At 47.0% G+C, this 14368-nt stretch overlaps 1 protein-coding gene across 1 annotated transcript in view; it reads right to left on the reverse strand.

Annotated features, from left to right (window-relative positions):
* LOC129840375 (striated muscle preferentially expressed protein kinase-like) overlaps nt 1-14368 on the reverse strand; it is a 62307-nt gene that overhangs the window by 37471 nt on the left and 10468 nt on the right. The window contains exons 3-4 of the mRNA XM_055908201.1: nt 2890-2932; nt 1824-1858 (exon numbers count right to left, since the gene is read on the reverse strand). Coding sequence (XP_055764176.1) covers nt 1824-1858; nt 2890-2932 — 78 coding nt within the window. The remainder of the gene's footprint in view (nt 1-1823; nt 1859-2889; nt 2933-14368) is intronic.

Consider the following 14368-nt stretch of genomic DNA (forward strand, 5'->3'; position numbering starts at 1 on the left):
TAAACAAATCAAAATATATTTTAGATTCTTCAAATTAGCGACCCTTTGCCTTGATGACAGCTTTGCACACTCTTAACATTCTCTCAACCAGCTTCATCTGGAATGCATTTCCAACGGTCTTGAAGGAGTTCCCACATATGCTGAGCACTTGTTGGATGCTTTTCCTTCACTCTGCAGTCCAACTCATCCCAAACCATCTCAATTGAGTTGAGGTCGGGTGATTGTGGAGGCCAGGTCATTTGATGTAGCACTCCATCACTCTCCTTCTTGGTCAAATAGCCCTTACACAGCCTGGATGTGTGTTGGGTCACTGTCCTGTTGAAAAACAAATGATAGTCCCACTAAGCTCAAACCAGATGCGATGGCGTATCGTTGCAGAATGCTGTGGTAGCCATGCTGGTTAAGTGTGCCTTGAATTCTAAATAAATCACTGACAGTGTCACCAGCAAAGTACCCCCACACCATCACACCTCCTCCTCCATGCTTCACGGTGGGAACCACATATGATGAGATCATCCGTTCACCTACTCTGCGTTCCACAAAGGCATGGCGGTTGGAAACAAAAATAAAACATTTGGACTCATCAGACCAAAGGACAGATTTCCACCGGTCTAATGTCCATAGCTCATGTTTGTTGGCCCAAGCAATTTTCTTCTTATTATTGGTGTCCTTTAGTATTGGTTTCTTTGCAGCAATTCAACCATGAAGGCCTGATTCACCCAGTCTCCTCTGAACAGTTGATGTTGAGATGTGTCTGTTACTTGAACTCTGTGAAGCATTTACTTGTGCTGAAATTTCTGGGGCTGGTAACTTTAATGAACTTATCCTCTGCAGCAGAGGTAACTCAGGGTCTTCTTTTCCTGTGGCGGTCCTCATGAGAGCCAGTTTCATCATAGCGCTTGATGGTTTAGGCGACTGCACTTTAATAAACTTGCAAAGTTCTTGAAGTTTTCCGAATTGACTGTCCTTCATGTCTTAAAGTAATGATGGACTGTCGTTTATTGCTTATTTTAGTTTTTCTTGCCATAATATGGACTTGGTCTTTTACCAAATAGGGCTATGTTCTGTATACCCCCCTACCTTGTCACAACACAGCTGACATATATTTAGATTGTTGGGGTTATTCTACAATGTAGAAAATAGTAAAAAATAAAGAAAAACCCTGGAATGAGTTGTGTCCAGACTTTTGACTTGCACTCTATCTCCTTAATAGACATAAGCACCCAATAAGTACTGTAACTGTGGCCTTTGATTTGGAGGCCTTGTGCAAATCATCTCAAAGGAGAGAAGTTGATTCAGCGACCTTTGATGAGATCAGTAGAGATGTTACAAAGAAGCTGACATTTCTAGGGAAGATGTTAAGAAAAAACATGAACCACTTAAGAGACTTAAAAGGACATTATTAGTGGGTGAAACACTAGAAGAAACTGGGACATGGTCAGAACTAAATGGTGTATAGTGCAAAACCCTGTGGAAATGTTTGGAATAGAGCAATAGACATATTCAAGAGACAGAGATGTATCAAATAGATGGAAAATGGTAAATAAAGAAAGGGAAGAGGAAATGAGTCCAGGCAAACATGGGAGGACCTCATTCACAACAGTATCTTGGCTTGTAGATATATATATATATATATATGAGAGAGAGAGAGAGAGAGAGAGAGAGAGAGAGAGAGAGAGAGAGAGAGAGAGAGAGAGAGAGAGAGAGAGAGAGAGAGAGAGAGAGAGAGAGAGAGAGAGAGAGAGAGAGAGAGAGAGAGAGAGAGAGAGAGAGAGAACGGACAGATGACAACGAGAGCGCGAGAGAAAACAAGACTGGTTTACCATAGCTTTGCTTTCGGCAGGAGCGGAAAACTTCGCTTCCATAGTGGCAGGAAGAGAGGGCAGACGGGAGAGCACAGTTACTATAGAAACCACCATCTCTCTCACCCACACGACCAATCGGCTCCATACCCATTAGAGTCTAAAATCACCAGCCCAACTGCCAACCCTGACACATACGCTTAGATAGCCTACTGCTGGAGCTTGCTGAGGAAGAGGCAAGCAAATGGGTTATGCCTCATTTCACTGTCATGTTGCTTTGAATAACAGTATCTGCTAAATGACAGAAAAGGGGGTAAATGTGAAATAGACAATAACAGTGATCATACAGTTTGAACAGTCAATTTCCTTGTGTATTTGGGTTCACCCATCTGTACCAAGTGGGATGGGAATAAATAGCTGGACACACACTGTGCAAGGAATATCGACTCAGCAATATGAGAGGCTGTCATTCAAAATGTCTAGCTGCAATATACATCGTGGATTAGATGAACAGTTGGGTGGAAATATGATTAGGAAAAGGAGCTGTGAGCATTTCTGTTTGACTGAGATTCCAGATGTAATGCTAAACTAAGACCCTCAGAAATGATTCATTCTGTGATGTTATGCAGAGAGGCAACAATATGGGTACAAGAAAATTGCTTGTGGGGGCGGAGGAGAGGCATTCTGACAGCTAAATAATAAAAAAGCCCACTGTCTTTTTCCTAGCAGCAATTAAAACATGAAAAATGCATGAAATCTCTGTACTAAATCATTTTTTTTAACAAGGATCTTTTTTAATACAGAAAGCGTTAAGTGGTTCTCAGATACAACAACAAGCTAAATATGCACAGTAAAGCTCAGTTTCTGTGTAATAACTATGTATTAATAACTGTGTAATAACCATTATTAAATGTGTAATAAATATTATTAACTGTTTAATTACTAAGTAATAACTGTGTAATAACCATTATTAACTGTGTAAAACCATTCTTAACTGTGTAATAGTCATTATTAAACGTGTAATTACTATTATTAACTGTACAATTCCTAAGTAATAACTGTGTAATAACTCATACAGAAAACACACCATGGGTGAACCTTCCAAACGTCTTGGTGGAGTGTCCGGTCCTCTGAAATAATAGAGAGATAGAGGGTTGCATGAGTCAAACCAGCAAAAAGTACAACAGTCATGAAACTTAATGAGTTACTGGAACCAGAGGATTCCATTTTTGTCAGAATCCAAAAGAAAAGGCCCAAACAAGAGAAGAAGCTCATATCTCAAACTCCATGTCCTGCATCCTACATCCTTAGAGCCTCAACTAAAACCCTACACACTGATAACTTGATAAATCATTACTTCCAATGACTCCTGTAACCTTTGATGACTCCTATGACTCCTATGACCAACCATCGATCATGACCTTGAAGAGCTCACAGAGAGCTCAATGGAATGACTCATTGCAGTACAGAGACACAGAAAACCCTGAAGTCAGAGAAAAGTAATGATTCAACTGCTAGATCAATCAGGCTGCTCTGCTCTCTAAGTACCATGCCTACTGCTATTTGCCAGCCAGAGCCGGTTGATGAAATGTTGCCTGGTGGCCACAGTGAGACAAAAAACAACCGAAGCAACTAGAAGCGTCCGTTGTCAATCTCCTGTTCCTGATTATGGGGAACTCTGGGCAATCATATCAACACATACAGATGTAGGATCTTCATTTGAGCCAGTTTGCTACAGCAGGAAAATAATCCTGCAGCAACAGGAAATGTGAATTATTATGTGGATTATAAAATTAATATTAATTATAATGTTAATATTGTTATATTAATGGACATTTTTTGTAGGGGTAGATACATGTTTGATTGGGGCTAAGTCTGACATTTGAAAGGGGAAATTACAAACTTTAGAAGCCTTTTTAAAACTTGAATAGACCACAAGTTTGCATCTCAGCAACAAAAGAGTGATCAAATTAAGATGCCACATCTGTAGTAGGCAGAACCAGGCACAAACTGCATTTCTGCACAGTAAAGGTTTCTGGCTTGGCAAGGCTAGGTAATCACTGGGCACCATAGTTTCCTCAAAGCTCTATAGTGTTTATGAGTTTGGAGAGGATATTTCACAAGGTTTATATGGTTATTTCTGAATATCGACTGTGTCGTACATACTGTACCACATAATTGTACTTGGTCATCTGGTGCTACATATCAGTTGTCTGCACTGTGGCCCAGTGACACACTTCTCTATTCTCCACAGATCACATTTGGGATAAACCCAATGTCAAATCCACAATATCAGACGTTCTCTGCCAGGATACATGTTGTAGGGTACACATATGCTAATTAGAATCAAATGTGTTACAAATGAAACATTTATAATATAAATGGAGAAAAAACATTTGGACCGTGAAATTTGTCCAAAAGCTGATTTTCCACCCAGCTCCCCAAAGGCATCTTCCCACCAGCCAACAGAATGGGACATTGGCCCCAAGGGTGGCATTCTTTGTTACCGTGTCATGTGGAACTGTAAAGCCATACCCTCTGTGCCACAGAGGCCACTAGAACCCAGAGGACACTGAGGACATTCCACACAGAGAGCTATACCATGCAAAACCTACTGTACAGACCTGGATTTATTAACCTATAGCAACAATGATCTGTGTTTACTGGTAAAATGGTAAAAGGGTGGGGCAACAAAGTATGTATCCATCTCTTGGTTCTAATAATCTATCACAAAGCCATTACAGCTCTTTAGTACTCAATGAGAAAACAGCTTAGAAAAGAGCATGCACTAAGTGTAACCAAGCAACTTTGTGTCTGAAAGGTAGAGACTCACCTGGAACCTCTTCTTGGACCAGATTTTCTTCATGTCTAGAAGTAGTGCCTCTGTATCTCTCTTACTCTCTCTCTTTCTCTCTCTCGATGCCCTCCTCTGGGTTGCAGATTACCTGTGGCACTTGCTCAGCCAAACATCACTGCTGTGATCCTACCCAAATGGAGTGTGGGCCAACCACAATAATTCTCACACAAACCATGTAAATAGATTGAGCTCTCTTCACACGCGTGGGTGTTTATAATCCTCTGGTCTGGATGAGAGGAGGAACGTTCGGGGATTACAATCCACAAAATCCAGGTGTCTTTGTGTGAGAGTGAGAGTGTTTATCCGCCAAGGTGAGCAGCATCACTCTGACGTAGCAGTCTATGCTCTGACTGCTGCCGGAGGAGAAAATGTTCAGCCGAACGCTGACACAAGCCGAGCCGGTCTCCATCCCCTCCAGCCCATCCCTCCCTCCTTCAACCAAGCCCCTCCTCGGAGCAACAGCAGCCAGCCAGAGAGGAACAGATTGAGACCCCAACCCGTGAGGACAACAGTGGAGAGGTGTGATCCGGAGGAAGGAAAACTACCTGCTCCTCTAAAGCATCCTCTCTGTCTCCTCTCTCACAGCAACAGCAGCAGCAGGAGGAATGAGAGGAGAAGAGAGATAGCCGCCAAGAATGAGAAAGAGAGAGAGAGCAGACAAAGAGAGAGCAGAGGGGAGGCACAGAGGGAGCAGGAGAGAGGAGAGGGTAGAGAGAAAGATGGACGGAGGAAGAATAGAAAGTGGGAAATAGAATCAGACAGAGTTCCCTCCGTTCTGTTGACATCATAAACCCACAGTTGAAGTGTGCCCCGCCTTCCTCCCCAAAATCAAAATCCTTAATCCAAACTGACTCTTTTTTGGGGATCCCTCTCTCCTCTCCTCCTCTGCTTTATTCTCTTCAGCTCCAGTATCTTCACAGAGGAGAGGAAGAATGCAGCCTCCCCACCCCCAGGGCATCAATTATACATTCATGGTCCATGTCTGTGACGTTCGACTAAATCTGACTTCACGCTAAATAGCAATCAGTTATTTGCACCAGTGAACAGAGCAGAATTGCCCCTCTCCATTTCTCTCGCTCTGCTTCAGCTCTGTCCCCAACACTACAAATGGCGTAGATAGATTAGCTTGATGGCTAGCTGGTGCAACATACAAGCTGTGCACGCCATAGTCTCTGACAGATACACAAATCAATAGGAACAACAAACGCCATGGATACATTCATCGTACAGTTGACATCAACAGTAGGTTGTGCGTTTGTCTTTGTGGTGTTTTATACACAGTGTATCTCTCTCACTACGTTAGTGCAGGGTTTCCCAAACTCGGTCCTGGGCCCCACCTAGGTGCACGTTTTGGTTTTTGCCCTAGCACTACAAAACGTGCACCCAGGGGGGGCCCAGGACCGAGTTTGGGAAACCCTGTGTTAGTGTGTCAGTAGGTCAGAGTGTGTGAGGGAAATGGAGTCTTAACCATCAATAAATGATGTGGGAAAAGATGATGATGTCTTTCTACCCCGCCTCCCCGTTCTACGGTTCTCACAGGAATAATCATCAACTAGAAATAACAGATCATGAAACAAACAGATGTTGTGAAAGGAATTAGGGAACGAGGAAAGGTGAAGAGAACACATCATCCTCCCACTGCTATCACCTGACACTACAAATCCTCCCTTCTTATCACACACACACACACACACACACACACACACACACACACACACACACACACACACACACACACACACACACACACACACACACACACACACACACACACACACACACACACACACACACACACACACAATGTATTGTTCTCTCAGATACATCTGTGTCCACCACATCCATCAAATTCATCTAAAAATAATAACAGGGGGACCCAGATCTCATTGTAAAAACAGCCCAGAAACTAGATGGGCATTTTTTCAAATTTAGGCCAAATCTTTCATACTGCTATGCTGAGAAATCCCCTTTTTTTTTATCGTTGTTACGTGAGACACGCTACTATTTATAGGTGTGATACACAGTGTCAATAACCAGGGGATATTACCACATGCCCATAAATCAGAGAAAGCCAACCATTCACAGATGTCGCAATAGATGAGACTTTTTATAGCTAAAGCCTCCATTGATCGTAATAATGTTGTTTATTTACCCATTTGGCTGTTTCTAAGTAAGTGAATGCACCCTAATTAAAAAAATACAGCCAATACTGTGTTCCTTTTCACTCAAAAGCTGCCTCAATAGCTATAAGCCTTCTCCTTCCTTCCTTCCTTCCTTCCTTCCTTCCTTCCTTCCTTCCTTCCTTCCTTCCTTCCTTCCTTCCTTCCTTCCTTCCTTCCTTCCTTCCTGCCTTCTTTCCTTCCTTCCTTCCTTATTTCCTTCCTTCCTTCCTTATTTCCTTCCTTCCTCCCATCCCTCCCTCTACCTCCATTCGTCTCCCTCCATCCCTCTTCATCCCTGCCCCATCACCTCACCCCATGCATCTCCAGAAAGAAGGGATTTTCTCTGGCAGTGAGTAACAGTGACAGTATCCTGTCTCTGTGCGATACAGGATACACCACGATAGTCACAATTCACTCGACCGGGATCAATATGTCCCCGGACCAATCATAACACTGCCTTCTATTACAGCAGTCCAATGAAAATTCAAGAAGCAGGTGTCAAAGCTACAATACGTTGTCAGACAAATTACCTAAGGGGGATTCAGTTATATCACTGTAAGTCACCATAGTAACACAATGGGCGTATCTTTTATAGTCCAAAGAAGCTTCCTCTCCTCTCTTTCTTCCCCATCATCAGTTACATGAAAATAAATGAAAACAACATGACTTCCATGCAGATATCAATTAGCTGATACAATACAGTAGCCAGCATACCATTTACTCTACTTGAATGAGCTTACAACAATGTGAAACAGAGCAGACTTCACGGAAGCCCATTGATTTTGTGACAGAGGGGGGTTTCAGTGGCGCAGCTCTGATGAACTCTCTGCAGGCCCACAAGTCTATCAGAGACATTTATCTGGCATTAGCTCCCAGAGGTGGAAAACAGACCCCGCTGTGGGTGCATCTTAATCGAGTTGTTTTTTTATACGAGTCACTTTGCGCTACAGGTTCAACCACAGGACACGGTCAATCCCAACAGAGGAACCCAGAGCCTTCTCCAAAACCTGTTAGTCACAACCCATATCTAGACGCTTGCTGGGGAAGACAAGGTAATCATTCCTCTTGCCCAGAGGTTTCCCCGGGTCTACATGTTCGTTTCCGGTTTTCCTGTCTAGTTAGAGGAAACGTACTACCGGGCACAGACGTCAGTTCAACTTTTTGCAAATCCAATCAGTTTTCCACATTGATTCAACATTATCACGTTTAATTTTAGGGTTGAAATGACGTGAAAACAACGTTGATTCAACCAGTTTTTGCCCAGTGGGTTTGTACATTCTACTACTGTTGTCACGAATACCCTCCTGTTCGGGTGGCGCTCGCCGGTCTACTAGCTGCCACCCATCCCTTTTTCCTTTTCGTTTGTTTTTGTCTAATTGTTTTCACCTGTTCCTTGTTGCGGTTTTGGGATGGGGGTTATTTAAGTTAGTTTAGCCCGCTGGTGTTTGTGCGGGCTTGTTGTTATTTGACGTATGTGGTGTTTGTGTTCTTTTGGGTTTTCGCTGTCCGGTATTTTTAGTAACTATGGTTTTGGGTTTGTTGCACCTGTGTTTTGGGCTTCACCCATGTTTGTAACTGGTTACTTTACGAAAGGACATTAAAGCGTTTTTCCCGTCAACCTTCTGCTCTCTGCGTCTGACTCCACACCCATCACTCTCCAGACATTACAAAAGCACGCACCACGATATGGAGTCAGCAGGAGCAGCGACCACCCCTCTCTCCACGATGGAGGAGAGAGTCCTTCATCATACGTCCATCCTCCATCGCATCGGATCAGCAATGGATCAAATGAGGGAGAGGATGGACCGTTGGGAGAAGAGTGGTCTCCCTACTACCCCACCTACCCTCCCACCAGCAACTCTACAATCTCCTCCAGCGGGATCCGGTGCCAGCGCTCTGCGTATCACGCCTCTGAGGGAGTACGATGGAGCGGCGACGGGGTGCCAGGGATTCCTGTTACAACTAGAGCTCTACCTGGCCACCGTTCAGCCGGCTCCCTCGGACGAGGAGAGCGTGAGTGTCCTCGTCTCCTGCCTGACGGGTAGAGCCCTGGAGTGGGCCAATGCCGTCTGGAACGGGCCCGACTCAGCGAAGGGCCACTACCCGGACTTCACCCGCCGTTTCCGGGTGAGAGGTTGTGCCATCTCCGGCAGGGGATGAGGAGCGCGCAGGACTTCGCGCTGGAATTCCGGACTTTAGCCGCTGGAGCGGGGTGGAACGACAGGGCCCTGATAGACCATTACAGGTGTAGCCTAAGAGAGGACGTCCGCTGGGAGCTGGCTTGTCGGGACACTACGCTCAGCTTGAATGAGCTGATCGACATGTCCATCCGGGTAGACCATCTGAAAGGGTTCTGTCAGTTCCACCTCCTGGCCCTCCCGCTCCCATCCCGATGGAGCTAGGGGGGGCTGCATCTAGAGAGACCGGAGGAGGAGGCTCCTCCTGTACCCATTGTGGTTGGAGAGGGCACACTTCCGGTCGGTGCTGGAGGAGTCCATCTGGGAGTCGAGAGGGCAGGCAGAACACTCCTCGGTCATCCCAGGTGAGTCAGCACCACACTCTCCCAGAGCTTCCTGTTGGTCACATGTTTTTGTTAATTTGTTTTCTGATGTTTTTCCCCTCTCTCCAGCAAAAGGCGCTAGTCGATTCAGGCGCAACAGGGAGTTTTATAGATCGCGGACTCGCTCAGAGGTTGAGGATTCCGTTAGTTAAGGTAGACCCCCCCTTCCCCGTGCACTCCTTAGATAGTCGACCATTAGGGTCAGGGCTGGTCAGGGAGGCCACGATTCCTCTGGAGATGTTTACGCAGGGGAATCATAAGGAGCGGATTAGTCTGTTCCTTATCAATTCACCTGCGTTTCCGGTGGTGCTGGGGATTCCCTGGCTGGCTATTCACAATCCTAGGATTTTGTGGAAACAGGGAGCTCTCCAGGGGTGGTCTGATGAGTGTTCAGGCAGGTGTTTAGGAGTTTCCATCGATGCGACAACGGTGGAGAGTCCAGACCAGGTTTCCACCGTGTGCATTCCTGCTGAGTATGCCGATTTGGCTATCGCCTTCAATAAAAAGAAGGCGACCCTATTACCACCTCATCGACAGGGGGATTGCGTGATAAACCTCCAGGTAAACGCTGCACTCCCCAGGAGTCACGTGTATCCGTTGTCCCAGGAGGAGACGTTGGCTATGGAGACATATGTCACGGAAGCCCTGGGACAGGGGTACATTCGGCCCTCCATGTCACCCGTCTCCTCGAGTTTCTTTTTCGTGAAGAAAAAGGATGGTGGTTTACGTCCGTGTATTGATTATCGAGGTCTAAATTCCATCACTGTGGGTTTCAGTTATCCACTACCTCTCATCGCTACGGCGGTGGAATCATTTCACGGGACGCGATTCTTCACGAAACTGGACCTCAGGAGCGCGTATAATCTGGTGCGTATTCGGGAGGGAGATGAGTGGAAAACCGCGTTTAGTACCACATATGGCCATTATGAGTACCTCGTCATGCAGTATGGGTTAAAGAATGCTCCAGCCATCTTTCAATCCTTTGTTGATGAGATTCTCAGAGACCTGCACGGACAGGGTGTAGTGGTGTATATTGATGACATCTTGATTTACTCCGCTACACGCGCCGCGCATGTGTCTCTGGTACGCAAGGTTCTTGGGCGATTGCTGGAGCATGACCTGAAGGCGGAGAAATGTGAGTTTTCCAAACGAGCCGTTTCCTTCCTGGGTTATTGCATTTCCACCTCGGGGGTGGTAATGGAGGGTGACCGCGTCAAGGCCGTGCGTAATTGGCCGACTCCGACCACGGTAAAGGAGGTGCAGCGGTTTTTAGGGTTTGCCAATTACTACCAGAGGTTTATCCGGGGCTTTGGTCAGGTACCTCACTGCTGAAGGGGGAGCCGGTGCGTTTGCAGTGGTCAGCAGAGGCGGACAGAGCTTTCCGTCGTTTGAAGGCGCTGTTCACTGACGCGCCAGTGTTGACGCATCCGGACCCTTCTTTGGCATTCATCGTAGAGGTGGACGCATCCGAGGCTGGGGTTGGAGCGGTGCTCTCACAGCGCTCTGGTACGCCACCGAAGCTCCGCCCCTGTGCTTTTTTTTCAAAGAAGCTCGGGCCAGCGGAGCGGAATTATGATGTGGGATAGGGAGCTGTTGGCCATGGTTAAGGCCCTGAAGGTGTGGAGACACTGGCTTGAGGGGGCTAAGCACCCTTTCCTCATCTGGACTGACTACCGTAACCTGGAGTATATCCGATCAGCTAGGAGACTGAATCCTCGTCAGGCAAGGTGGGCCATGTATTTCACCCAATTTCGTTTTACGATCTCATATCGACCAGGTTCCCTCAGGTTCCCTCAATACTAAGACTGACGCGCTGTCCCGCCTATATGACACTGATAACCGGTCCATCGATCCTATTCCCATCATTCCGGCTGCCAAGCTGGTAGCACCGGTAGTATGGGAGGTGGACGCGGACATCGAGCGGGCACTAAGGGAGGAACCTGCGCCTCCACAGTGCCCGGAGGGTCGTAGGTACGTGCCGCTCGCTGTTCGTGATCAATTGATTCGGTGGGCTCATAGTCTACCCTCGTCAGGTCACCCGGGTATTTCGAGGACGGTGTGAGGTCTTAGAGGGAAGTACTGGTGGCCTACCTTCTATGTCTCCTCCTGTTCGGTGTGCGCCCAGAGTAAGGCTCCTAGGCACTTGTCACGGGGGAAATTACAACCCCTCCCCGGGGGGGAGTATTTTGTTTTTTAATGTGTTATTTCTTACATTGGTACCCCAGGTAATCTTAGGTTTCATTACATACAGTCGGGAGGAACTACTGAATATAAGAGCAACGTCAACTCACCATCGTTACAACCAGGAATATGACTCTCCCGAAGCGGATCCTGTGTTCTGCCTTCCACCCAGTACAATGGATCTGATCCCAGCCGGCGACCCTAAACAACAACGCCGTAAAAGGGGAAAACGAAGCGGTCTTCTGGTCAGGCTTCGGAGACGGGCACATCGCGCTCCACTCCCTAGCATACTACTCGCCAATGTCCAGTCTCTTGACAACAAGGTTGATGAAATCCGAGCACGGGTAACATTCCAGAGAGATATCAGAGATTGTAACGTTCTTTGCTTCACGGAAACATGGCTCACCCGAGAGATGCTAACGGAGTCGATGCAGCCAGCTGGTTTCTTCACGCATCGCGCAGACAGAAACAAACATCTTTCTGGTAAGAAGAGGGGCGGGGGTGTATGCCTTATGATTAACGAGACGTGGTGTGATCATAACAACATACAGGAACTCAAGTCATTCTGTTCACCTGATTTAGAATTCCTCACAATCAAATGTCGACCGCATTATCTACCAAGGGAATTCTCTTCGATTATAATCACAGCAGTATATATTCCCCCCAAACAGACACATCGATGGCCCTGAACGAACTTTATCTGACTTTATGTAAACTGGAAACCACACACCCTGAGGCTGCATTCATCGTAGCTGGGGATTTTAACAAGGCTAATCTGAAAACAAGACTCCCTAAATTCTATCAGCATATCGATTGTGCTACCAGGGCTGGTAAAACCTTGGATCATTGTTATACTAACTTCCGCGACGCATATAAGGCCCTCCCCCGCCCCCCTTTCGGAAAAGCTGATCACGACTCCATTTTGTTGCTTCCAGCCTACAAACAGAAACTAAAACAGCAAGCTCCCGCACTCTGGTCTGTTCAACGCTGGTCCGACCAATCTGATTCCACGCTTCAAGACTGCTTCGATCACGTGGATTGGGATATGTTCCGCATTGCGTCCAACAACAACATTGACGAATACGCTGATTCGGTGAGCGAGTTCATTAGAAAGTGCATTGACGATGTCGTACCCAAAGCAACGATTAAAACATTCCCAAACCAGAAACCGTGGATTGATGGCAGCATTCGCGTGAAACTGAAAGCGCAAACCACTGCTTTTAACCAGGGCAAGGTGACCGGAAACATGACCGAATACAAACAGTGTAGCTATTCCCTCCGCAAGGCAATCAAACAAGCTAAGTGCCAGTATAGAGACAAAGTAGAGTCGCAATTCAACAGCTCAGACACAAGAGGTATGTGGCAGGGTCTACAGTCAATCACGGATTACAAAAAGAAAACCAGCCACGTCGCGGACCAGGATGTCTTGCTCCCAGACAGACTAAATAACTTTTTTGCTCGCTTTGAGGACAATACAGTGCCACTGACACGGCCCGCTACCAAAACCTGCGGGCTCTCCTTCACTGCAGCCGAGGTGAGTAAAACATTTAAACGTGTTAACCCTCGCAAGGTTGCAGGCCCAGACGGCATTCCCAGCCGCGTCCTCAGAGCATGTGCAGACCAGCTGGCTGGTGTGTTTACGGACATATTCAATCAATCCTTATCCCAGTCTGCTGTTCCCACATGCTTCAAGAGGGCCACCATTGTTCCTGTTCCCAAGAAAGCTAAGGTAACTGAGCTAAACGACTACCGCCCCGTAGCACTCACTTCCGTCATCATGAAGTGCTTTGAGAGACTAGTCAAGGACCATATCACCTCCACCCTACCTGACACCCTAGACCCACTCCAATTTGCTTACCGCCCCAATAGGTCCACAGACGACGCAATCGCAACCACACTGCACACTGCCCTAACCCATCTGGACAAGAGGAATACCTATGTGAGAATGCTGTTCATCGACTACAGCTCAGCATTTAACACCATAGTACCCTCCAAACTTGTCATCAAGCTCGAGACCCTGGGTCTCGACCCCGCCCTGTGCAACTGGGTCCTGGACTTCCTGACGAGCCGCCCCCAGGTGGTGAGGGTAGGTAACAACATCTCAACACTGGGGCCCCACAAGGGTGCGTTCTGAGCCCTCTCCTGTACTCCCTGTTCACCCACGACTGTGTGGCCATGCACGCCTCCAACTCAATCATCAAGTTTGCGGACGACACTACAGTGGTAGGCTTGATTACCAACAACGACGAGACGGCCTACAGGGAGGAGGTGAGGGCCCTCGGAGTGTGGTGTCAGGAAAATAACCTCACACTCAACGTCAACAAAACAAAGGAGATGATTGTGGACTTCAGGAAACAGCAGAGGGAGCACCCCCCTATCCACATCGACGGGACAGTAGTGGAGAACGTGGAAAGTTTTAAGTTCCTCGGTGTACACATCACGGACAAACTTAATTGGTCCACCCACACAGACAGTGTTGTGAAGAAGGCGCAGCAGCGCCTCTTCAACCTCAGGAGGCTGAAGAAATTCGGCTTGTCACCAAAAGCACTCACAAACTTCTACAGATGCACAATCGAGAGTATCACCGCCTGGTACGGCAACTGCTCCGCCCACAACCGTAAGGCTCTCCAGAGGGTAGTGAGGTCTGCACAACGCATCACCGGGGGCAAACTACCTGCCCTCCAGGACACCTACACCACTCGATGTCACAGGAAGGCCATAAAGATCATCAAGGACAACAACCACCCGAGCCACTGCCTGTTCACCCCGCTATCATCCAGAAGGCGAGGTCAGTACAGGTGCATCA

Source organism: Salvelinus fontinalis, chromosome 41 (assembly GCF_029448725.1).
Source record: "Salvelinus fontinalis isolate EN_2023a chromosome 41, ASM2944872v1, whole genome shotgun sequence".
Taxonomy (NCBI): Eukaryota; Metazoa; Chordata; class Actinopteri; order Salmoniformes; family Salmonidae; genus Salvelinus; species Salvelinus fontinalis.